Here is an 11052-nt window from a genome sequence, read left to right as displayed (position 1 = left end):
GTCTGCGAACATAGACAGAGCTCTACAGGGAGGGTAACATTAGGAATTTACAGCAGGTCACAGAGCAGGTGAGTAGAGACCCTGCAAGGCTTATGACAAATGTGGGTGTGGAAACCCTTAGCTTAGTGGGGAAATTAGTGCACAAAATCCACTATGGTGATGCAGTTTATCTGCCAGGGAGGGAAATTCAAAAAGTTGAGACTGTGGCCTGCTTCCATAGACGTGTCCATAAAAATCACAGAGGGATATGCTTTGCAAACTTAATACCCATTACTACACTGGATGATGTTGAAATTGAGGATGGCCCAATGGTTGTTCCAGCAATATCAAAGATTTCATGTCTGTAACCTACAACACGCGTGGAATGTCTCAAACCTAAACCTACTTCTAGGCATCTTATATATGCTACTCTGGAACCACCCCTAAATCCAAACAGTTCAACTGTCAACCCCACTGAGGTCCTTAGTCTGGGTCTCATTAACATAAGATCACTATCCTCAAAATCATTGTTGATTAATGATCTAATTATTGATCATCACTTAGATGTGATTGGGTTATGTGAAACCTGGCTTAAACCTACACCTGTCCTCCCCTTAAATGAGGCCTGTCCACCAACATATACATTTACTCACGTCCCTCGTGATGTGAAGCAAGGCGGGGGTGTTGCTGTTATTTATAAATCTAGGTTTAGCTTCTTAGCTGTTGGGGATCACAAATATAACTCGTTTGAGCATGATTCTCCGCTCTGCTCAGGATATTCCATATTGCCAAGGCCACAAGAATAAATATCAGCCGTATTACTTTGTCACTGTATATAGGCCTCCTGCCCCATATTCTGAATTCTTAAGATAACTTTGGTGCGTTCATCTCTAACTTGTCAACAAATGCAGATAACATTCTGATCATAAGCCTTCTCATCCCCTCTGCAAATCATTTATGGAAATTGTGGATGCATTAGGATTTCGCCAATGCATTCGGGACTCGATGCACATTAGTGTAAATACCCTGGATTTGGTTCTCACACGTGGTATTGTCACAAATATTGACATTGTGCCTCTTACATCAGTGGTCTCTTATCACTCATTAAGTTTACAGTTTCGCTGCCGTGTTTAGTGGAACAACAAACATATATCACTACGGTGATGCATCAACTCAACTAAGACTGAACTCGAAGCTAGACTGCCTGATATCTTAGATTCACATTTGGCAAATACCCAATCAGTAGACAGACTTGTGGATAGTTTAAACTCAGTGCTCAAAACTACACCCAACGTGATTACGCCACCTGTGTTAAAACCACCCTCCCCCAAAACACAGTCACCTTGGTTCAGTGATTACCTGCATGACCTCAAGCATAAGGCTGGAGGTCTAGAATGGAAATGGCGTAGTTCGAAATTAGAAGTATTCCTCCTTGTGTGGCGTGATGCTATCTTAGACTATAAACATGCATTACTGGCTACAAAGTGGACCTATTTCTCTGATTTGATCAACAAAAATAAGCATAACTCAAAGTTCTTGTTCGACACAATGGCAACACTTACTCATGGAGAACCACTTGTAGTTCAGTTTCCTTTTACAGCACAAGATTTCCTGGATTATTTTGAAAAGAAAATAGAAGACATTAGGTTAAACATATCCCCGCATGCCTTAACCCAGCCACTACACCCTGCTATTGAGGTGGGTGCCATTACTGAGATATTACCTAAATTTACAGAATTCTGATAGTACCTCACTAGGCATGCTGATGAAACTCGTAACATCACATGGGCACATATTGCAGCATTTTGGGATTACCTTTCACTGCAATGCTGATGATACTCAGTTATACATGCCGATAACTGCTGGTAATCTCATTCACATAAAATCCTTAGAAGATTGCCTTGCATCAGTGAGAAGTTGGATGTCTAGAAACTTCCTACTTTTAAACTCATAAGACTGAAATGATGGTTCTTGGTCCAGTGAGACATCGGCATCAATTTGACCAATTAACGCTTAGCCTAGGCTCGTGTGTCATACATCACACTGACAAAGTGAGGAACCTTGGGGTAATTTTTGATCCTACATTGTCCTTTGAGGACTGCTTTCTTCCACCTGCGAAATATAGCGAAGATTCATTCCATCCAGTTTATGGCTGATGCTGAGACCCTGATCCATGCTTTTCTCTCTTAAAGATTGGACTACTGCAATGTTCTATTTGCTGGTTTACTGCAGTCCAGCATTAGGGCTCTCCAACTGGTTCAAAATGCTGCAGCCAGACGTTTGACACGAAGCAGAAAGTTCAACCACTTGACAGCCATTTTGGCATCCCTTCACTGGCTTCCTGTCCCAGTGAGATCAGATTTTAAGGTTCTGCTACTAGTCTATAAAATTGTTCACGGACTGGCACCTCTCTACCTAGCCGACCTAATTAAACCTAACGTACTGTGCTGGGCTTTGCGTTCTCAGGGTGCAGGACTATTTTGTGTCCCTAGGGTGAATAAGAAGTCTGTGGGTCATAGCACTTTATCATGCCCCTGTTCTATGGAGTGACCTCCCTGCGTCAATAAAAGTCAGATTCTGCAGAGACTTTCAAGTCCAGACTTAAGACCCAATTATTTTCCCTTTCGCGTGGCAAGCATACTGGCATTGTATAGTTCTATGCTTTTTACTCTTAATTCATTTTATTAGGAAACGGAGCGTGCCACGGCCTCAATTTTACCTAAATTCTGGGTCTTTTAGTGAAGCTTGCAGTGCCGCATGGCGCAAAGCAACGCCATGATGAAGCCTCACGGGACATGTTCTGGCATGTCCAGGCACATCCACAATTTCTCGGATAATCACTCGATCGAAAAACCACCGACAGCTGTCTGAACGCCATCTCAAAGCCGTCCTGTGAGACCAAAACGGAGGTGTTCCTTTGTCTCGCTCCATCAGCAAATCGGTCGTGACGCGCGAAGCCTCCGCTCAGCTTTCCATGACAAAATCTCTTGTTAAAAGTGAAATCTGCCGGAAAATGGCTGATGTCCAGCTCTTGTGATAACCAGAGAAAGTGCACACAACGGTCTCGGATCCACAGAGCCATCCGTTTAGAAATGATCCGGTGGTTTGTGGCTCTTGATGGCGGCACAGAGCGCGCCGAGCGTCCTTAAAGCTGTAGTAACACTCCTTATTCTCTGTGAAGCCCGTAAAATTTTCACAGAAAGCCAGATAAATTTTTCGAATAGTTTCCAGCTGCCAGTCTCTAACAGTTTCTGAAAAAATTCTGATGGAAAAAAAGCCCAAATCATTCCGCCATTTCCTGACAATGAAAATCCGCCGAGGGGGTGGACCACTCCTCACTCAAAGCCTGCTCACAGGCGAATGATGCAACCGACAGTGTTGTGTGGGCCGCCAGAAGAGGAGGTACTGCTGGCCCACCACCAAAGGGCGCCCTGCCTGAAGTGCGGGCTTCAGGCACGAGAGGGCGCTGCCGCCACGGACACAGCCAGGAGTGACAGCTGTCACTCATTAATTCCTGACAGCTGTCACACATTCTTCATCATCGCACTCCATAAAACCCAGACGTCATCTCCACCTCATCGCCGAGATATCGTACTTCATTGGAGGTAATATCCTCAGCCGTTTGTTTTGCAATATATCTGTATATTGTGAGTGTTTGCAGGAGTACCGGTTCCTCTTTCTGTGGAAGCTGAGTGAGTGCAGGACGGCACTCTTTTCCCCTGAGGAATCACTGCGGTACTCTACAGAATATTGAGTGAGAGGTGGAGGTGGCATTCCCACCGTTGTTGTTACTGGGTGTGCACACACCCACACTTGACTGTCTTTGTTCTCGCCAGCAGTACCAGATCCGACAGTCGGGGACGGTGATCACCTGGGAATTCGGGACTTGGCGGCTCCAGTATTTACCAGGTTCTGTGGCGGCGGAAATCGTGTGGTTCCGGCTCTTCTCAGGACAGACGTCTTCTATCCTCGAGCCTGCCCACACGTCACCTTTGTAATTTGACTGTAATTATATTCTGAGATTGTCTGTATGTTCGTTGTGCACATTTCACAACATTAAATTGTTACTTTTTGGCTCATCTATTGGCCGTTCATTTGCGCCCCCTGTTGTGGGTCCGTGTCACTACACTTTCACAACAGGATATCTCGGCCGCGTCATGGACTCCGAGGGGCGTCACCCGGCTGTTGAACGACCAATGGGAGAGCAGGGAGCGCAGGTGTCTGCAGGAGGCGTGATTGGTGAGCTGCAGCACATTCTCACCGCCTTTACGGCTCGGTTGGATCAAATGACCGAGCAAAATATCCTCCTGAACCGCAGGGTGGAGGCTCTCTCCGCGCAGATGGCGGCGAGCGCTCAGGGCGCTGCTGCAGCTCCTCCTCCTGCCGACCCTGTGCAGGATATGAACGTTCCAGTGGTGGTTCAACAACCCCTCCCACCATCCCCTGAAGCATACATAAGCCCTCCTGAGCCGTACGGAGGTTGGGTGGAGACGTGCGCGGACTTTCTCATGCAGTGTTCGCTCGTCTTCGCACAACGTCCCGTCATGTACGCGTCAGATGCTAGTAAAATAGCTTATGTGATTGCTCTGCTTCGGGGTAAGGCACGCGCCTGGGCTACGGCGCTCTGGGAACAGAACTCACGGTTGTTATCAGCATACACTGGGTTTGTGAGGGAGTTCAGAACAGTGTTTGATCACCCTAACAGAGGAGAGACCGCTTCAACCGTGCTGCTGTCAATGAGACAGGGATGCGAGAGCGCAGCCGCTTATGCAGTCAACTTCCGCATCGCGGCTGCGAGGTCCGGCTGGAATAACGTTGCGCTCCGCGCCGCCTTCATAAACGGACTGTCGTTGGTCCTGAAGGAGCAGCTGGTAGCTAAGGAGAAACCGCGGGATTTAGATGGGCTTATCGATCTCGTTATACGGTTAGACAATCGGTTGGAGGAACGCCGTCGGGAGCGAGGCGAAGGACGTGACCGGATACGCGCCGCCCCTCTCACTTCCGGGTTCGAAAAGGGGCCGCCCTCTCCACGCTCCACAGCCGCAGCGCTCTGTGGGGCAACAGCTCCCCCTGCTGACGTTGTTAGGGAAACGCACAGGGCCAAAATGAGGAGGCTGATCCGCGGGGAGTGTTTTCTCTGCAGCTCAAAGGAGCACACACAGAAAAACTGCCCCAAACGGCCACAACAACAACCGCCCTCAGAGCCTGGGCTAAGGGGGGGTCAAAACATTAACGAGAGACACACACAGATTGCCACACGACTCCCAGTTACAATCCTGAGCGGGGATTTAACCCTTCAAGCCCCAGCACTGGTGGACACGGGGTCAGAAGGGAACCTGCTAGACAGCAGATGGGCAAGGGAGGTAGGGCTCCCTCTGGTGGCGCTTCCTTCGTCAGTGCAGGTGCGGGCACTAGATGGCACCCTCCTCCCTTTAATCACACACAAGACACAACCTGTAACTCTGGTGGTGTCTGGAAACCATCGGGAGGAGATTGAGTTTTTTGTAACTCCTTCTACCTCCCGCGTGATTTTGGGCTTCCCATGGATGTTGAAGCACAATCCCCGGATTGATTGGCCGTCTGGGGTGGTGGTTCAGTGGAGCAAAACCTGCCATCGGGTGTGTTTAGGATCCTCGGTTCCTCCCGGTTTACAGGCTAAGGAGGAGGTCAAAGTCCCTCCCAATCTGACGGCAGTGCCGGTTGAGTACCACGATCTTGCTGACGTCTTCAGCAAGGATCTGGCACTCACCCTTCCCCCGCACCGTCCGTACGATTGTGCCATTGATTTGGTTCCAGGCGCTGAGTTCCCGTCCAGCAGGCTGTACAACCTCTCACGACCTGAGCGCGAATCAATGGAGACCTACATCCGGGACTCATTAGCTGCCGGGCTGATCCGGAACTCCACCTCCCCGATGGGGGCAGGTTTCTTTTTTGTGGGCAAGAAAGATGGCGGACTCCGTCCATGCATTGATTACAGGGGGCTGAATGAGATTACGGTTCGCAACCGATACCCATTGCCATTGTTGGATTCCGTGTTCACCCCCCTGCATGGAGCCAAAATCTTTACTAAGCTGGATCTTAGAAATGCGTATCACCTGGTTCGGATCTGGAAGGGAGACGAATGGAAGACGGCATTTAACACCCCGTTAGGTCACTTTGCGTACCTGGTCATGCCGTTCGGCCTCACCAACGCCCCCGCGACGTTCCAAGCCTTGGTTAACGACGTCTTGCGGGACTTCCTGCACCGATTCGTCTTCGTATATCTGGACGATATTCTCATCTTTTCTCCGGATCCTGAGACCCATGTCCAGCATGTACATCAGGTCCTGCAGCGGTTATTAGAGAACCGACTGTTTGTGAAGGGCGAGAAGTGCGAGTTTCACAGCACGTCTTTATCCTTCCTGGGGTTTATCATCTCCTCTAACTCCGTCGCCCCTGATCCGGCCAAGGTTGCGGCGGTGAGAGATTGGCCCCAACCAACAAGCCGTAGGAAGCTGCAACAGTTCCTCGGCTTCGCTAATTTCTATAGGAGGTTCATTAAGGGCTACAGTCAGGTAGTTAGCCCCCTGACAGCCCTGACCTCTCCAAAAGTCCCCTTCACCTGGTTGGATCGGTGCGAAGCCGTGTTCAAGGAGTTGAAACGACGGTTCTCTACTGCGCCAGTTTTGGTGCAGCCCGACCCTAGCCGCCAGTTCGTGGTTGAAGTGGACGCCTCTGACTCAGGGATAGGAGTCGTGCTATCCCAGAGCGGAGAGACCGATAAGGTTCTTCACCCGTGTGCCTACTTTTCTCGCAGGTTGACCCCAGCTGAATGGAACTATGACGTCGGCAATCGAGAACTCCTTGCAGTGAAAGAGGCTCTTGAGGAGTGGAGACACCTGTTGGAGGGAGCGTCTGTGCCATTCACGGTTTTCACTGACCATCGGAACCTGGAGTATATCAGGACCGCCAAGCAGCTGAACCCCAGGCAAGCCCGCTGGTCACTGTTCTTCGGACGTTTTGACTTCCGGATCATCTATCGCCCCGGGACCAAGAACCAGAGATCGGATGCCTTGTCCCGGGTACACGAAGACGAAGTCAAAACGGTGCTGTCGGATCCACCGGTGCCCATCATTCCGGAGTCCACTATCGTGGCCACCCTCACCTGGGACGTGGAGAAGACCGTCCGGGAGGCCCTGGCAGGGAGGCTGACCACAAGAGGTCCCAAGGGCTTCTCCAGCCACTTCCTGTGCCTCATCGCCCCTGGTCCCATATCGGCCTGGATTTCGTCACGGGCCTCCCGCCGTCCCAGGGCAACACCACCATCTTCACGATAGTGGACCGATTCTCCAAGGCGGCCCACTTCGTGGCCCTCCCGAAGCTCCCAACAGCCCAGGAGACAGCAGACCTCCTGGTCCACCACGTCGTCCGTCTGCATGGGATACCCACCAACATCGTCTCTGATCGTGGTCCCCAGTTCTCCTGACACGTCTGGAGGAGCTTCTGCCGGGAACTGGGGGCCACTGTGAGCCTCTCGTCCGGGTATCACCCGCAGACCAATGGACAGGCAGAACGGGCCAATCAGGAGTTGGAGCAAGCCCTGCGCTGTGTAATATCCACACACCCGACGGCCTGGAGTGAACATCTGGCCTGGATCGCGTATGCGCATAACAGCCAGGTGTCCTCTGCCACCAGCCTCTCCCCGTTTGAGGTGTGTTTGGGGTATCAGCCCCCATTGTTTCCCGTGGTGGAGGGAGAGGTCGGTGTGCCCTCGGTCCAGGCCCACCTGCAGAAGTGCCGTCGGGTGTGGCGCTCCGCCCGTTCTGCCTTGTTGAAGGCCCAGACGAGGGCGAAGACCCATGCGGACTGCCGGCAATCCCCGGCCCCTGCTTACCAGCCCGGGCAGGAGGTGTGGCTGTCCACGAAGGACATCCCCCTCCAAGCGGACTCCCCCAAGTTGAAGGACCGTTACATTGGACCTTTCAAGATCCTAGAAATCCTCAGTCCTGCCGCAGTGAAGCTCCAACTCCCAGCTTCACTGCGGATCCACCAGGTTTTTCATGTGTCCAGACTCAAGCCTTACCACACCTCACCCCTCTGTGCTCCCGGTCCGGCGCCGCCTCCTGCCCGGATCATTGACAGGGAGCCGGCTTGGACAGTGCACCGGCTCCTGGACGTCCGTCGAATGGGCTGGGGGTTCCAGTATTTGGTGGACTGGGAGGGGTATGGACCCGAAGAACGCTCCTGGGTGAAGAGGAGCTTCATCCTGGACCCGGCCCTCCTGGCCGATTTCTACCGCAGACACCCGGACAAGCCTGGTCGGGCGCCAGGAGGCGCCCGTTGAGGGGGGGGTCCTGTTGTGTGGGCCGCCAGAAGAGGAGGTACTGCTGGCCCACCACCAAAGGGCGCCCTGCCTGAAGTGCTGGCTTCAGGCACGAGAGGGCGCTGCCGCCACGGACACAGCCAGGAGTGACAGCTGTCACTCATTAATTCCTGACAGCTGTCACATTCTTCATCATCGCACTCCATAAAACCCAGACGTCATCTCCACCTCATCGCCGAGATATCGTACTTCATTGGAGGTAATATCCTCAGCCGTTTGTTTTGCAATATATCTGTATATTGTGTTTGCAGTACCGGTTCCTCTTTCTGTGGAAGCTGAGTGAGTGCAGGACGGCACTCTTTTCCCCTGAGGAATCACTGCGGTACTCTACAGAATATTGAGTGAGAGGTGGAGGTGGCATTCCCACCGTTGTTGTTACTGGGTGTGCACACACCCACACTTGACTGTCTTTGTTCTCACCAGCAGTACCAGATCTGACAGTCGGGGACGGTGATCACCTGGGAATTCGGGACTTGGCGGCTCCAGTATTTACCAGGTTCTGTGGCGGCGGAAATCGTGTGGTTCCGGCTCAGCGGAGGGTCTGTGTGCCTGTTGCTTCTTTATAGCTGGACTGTAATAAATATCATCCAGCCAATATCAGATCACACAGTTTCTAATTCTCTCATTGGACTACCAGACACTGTTTGTACATGTGAATGTTCAACGTCGTCACAGAACTATATATGACTGTGGCGGACATTCAAATAAATAAATAAATAAATAAATGAATGAGGTTACAATTTCACAATTTTACTGATAAAGGTCAAATTTAGTCAATCCTCCCCCAAATCACACCAACATCAGCTGTATTTTGATGAAACTGCCCTTGGAGTTTGAAAGTATCTGGAAGAAAAGAGTCATAAGGAGTTAAACTGATGCTGCACATGCTGATGTTCTGCATTTCTAAAGCACATTTAGATCCAGCAGATACTCAAAGACTGAGGGCACATGAAACCTCTGGAAATTACACTCAGAGTACACACCACACTGTGGACTAGCTCATTCTCACACCACATACTTTTTTATAAATGACTGACAGTAGCACTGTGATTTTGTTTTTGTTTTTTTTAATCAGGAAACAATAACCACGCAGGTGATTTACTAGACCAGCATTCAGACTTAAGTAGGAAAAAAAAAAAAAAAAAAAAAAAAAAAGATACGAGATGACCAATAAACTACTGCTTTCAAGCCAAACAAAACACTGCATTATTTAAGTACAGCTTGGGAACAATCCCGTAACATTTACAAGTATCACTTATCTATAACCCCATTAGACATACTGTTTTATTTTACATTTTTATGAGCCATGCGTGCTTTTACTGTACTCTCCACTTTCATGGCTTCAAATCAGACATTCGTATTTTAAATGTGCTTGGAAAATGCTGAATAAAATTTAACATGACGGCCAACAAAGCAACACAGATAGCACTCTCAGATGGGTTTGCTGTAAGGTAGTCCATTCATTCAGGTTATGCAATTTTCTTATTGAGAGACACTGCTGCCTGGAAGGTCAATAATAACAAAAGAATGACAGAACCGACGGCAAGGAGCAGAACTAGCCAAAGTAAAATGTAGCAACAGCAACTGTAACACTTAATCAATGTCCATTTCAGGGAGCTTGTTCTCCACAGGTTCTTTTTCCATATCTGCGGGTTTGGTCTTGTCTGCGTCGCATGGGTGATTCTCTGTTCCTTCCTGCCCATTTAATGGTCCATTCTCTGTTTTCTCCTCCTTAGAAGGTTCCACCTTGGGCTTGGGTTTGGACAACACAGGATTACAGGCAGAATAAATCTCCTGGGGGAAAAAAAACAAAACAAACAACATAAAAAAACAGAACTATTTTGATGAAACAGTAACAAAGCCAAATTTTGCTGCTATAAACAATCTAACACTGCTTTGTGTAACAGAAAGAGACGAACAAAGCACAATACATCAAGTTACATTTCACACTTTACCATTACTGGTAAGTCACAGCAGAATGTGGAGCCAACTTCCTGTTCTGCTATTGGTGAAGAGATATTTAAAAATGTGTGCCGCTTTACCAAACAGAGTGGTCACATGCTGTGGACCAGAGTACACAAGATCCACTCATCAGTACGAGGATGTCAGGTAGGTAAGCATGATGCGATCATTAGTATTACAATAATTTATTAGTTGACATAGAAATAACTGTAAACTGGGTTGATAATTCTTACAAAAAAAATAAATTACTAGACTCTGAATGGATACCATTATAAATTCTGAGAACGTCACTCAGTCATAATCATCACTCATCTTCAACCGCTTATCCAGGACTGGGTCGTGGGTATAACAGCTCCAGCAGGGGACCCCAAACTTTCCTTTCCCAGGCCACATTAACCACCTCTCACTGGAGGATCCCGAGGTGTTCCCAGGCCAGTGTTAAGATATAATCTCTCCATCTAGACCTGGGTCTCCCCAGGGGTCTCCTCCCAGCTGGACGTGCCTGGAACACCTCCCTAGGGAGGCGCCCAGGAAGCATCCTGACCAGATGCTCGAACCACCTCAGCTGGCTCCTTTCAACTTGAAGAAGCAGCAGCTCTACTGCAAGCTCCTCATGAATAACTGAGCTTCTCACACTATCTCTCAGGGAGACACCAGCCACCCTCCCTAGGAAAGCCATTTCAGCGGCTTGTACCCACGACCTAGTTCTTTTGGTCATGACCAAAAGAGAGAGTAGGAACGAAGATTGA

At 49.5% G+C, this 11052-nt stretch overlaps 1 protein-coding gene across 1 annotated transcript in view; it reads right to left on the bottom strand.

Moving 5' to 3' along the window:
* Positions 1 to 9606: 9606 nt before the first annotated feature.
* The window catches only part of hspa4a (heat shock protein 4a), an 88551-nt gene continuing 87105 nt past the window's right edge, over positions 9607 to 11052 (bottom strand). Inside the window, exon 19 of the mRNA XM_034178036.1 lies at positions 9607 to 10135. Coding sequence (XP_034033927.1) covers positions 9935 to 10135 — 201 coding nt within the window. The 3' untranslated portion in view covers positions 9607 to 9934. The remainder of the gene's footprint in view (positions 10136 to 11052) is intronic.

The sequence above is a fragment of the Thalassophryne amazonica genome, chromosome 9 (assembly GCF_902500255.1).
Source record: "Thalassophryne amazonica chromosome 9, fThaAma1.1, whole genome shotgun sequence".
In the NCBI taxonomy this organism is placed as follows: Eukaryota; Metazoa; Chordata; class Actinopteri; order Batrachoidiformes; family Batrachoididae; genus Thalassophryne; species Thalassophryne amazonica.
Note: the sequence above shows the minus strand (reverse complement) of the source record. Positions and strands in the feature narration are given on the sequence as shown.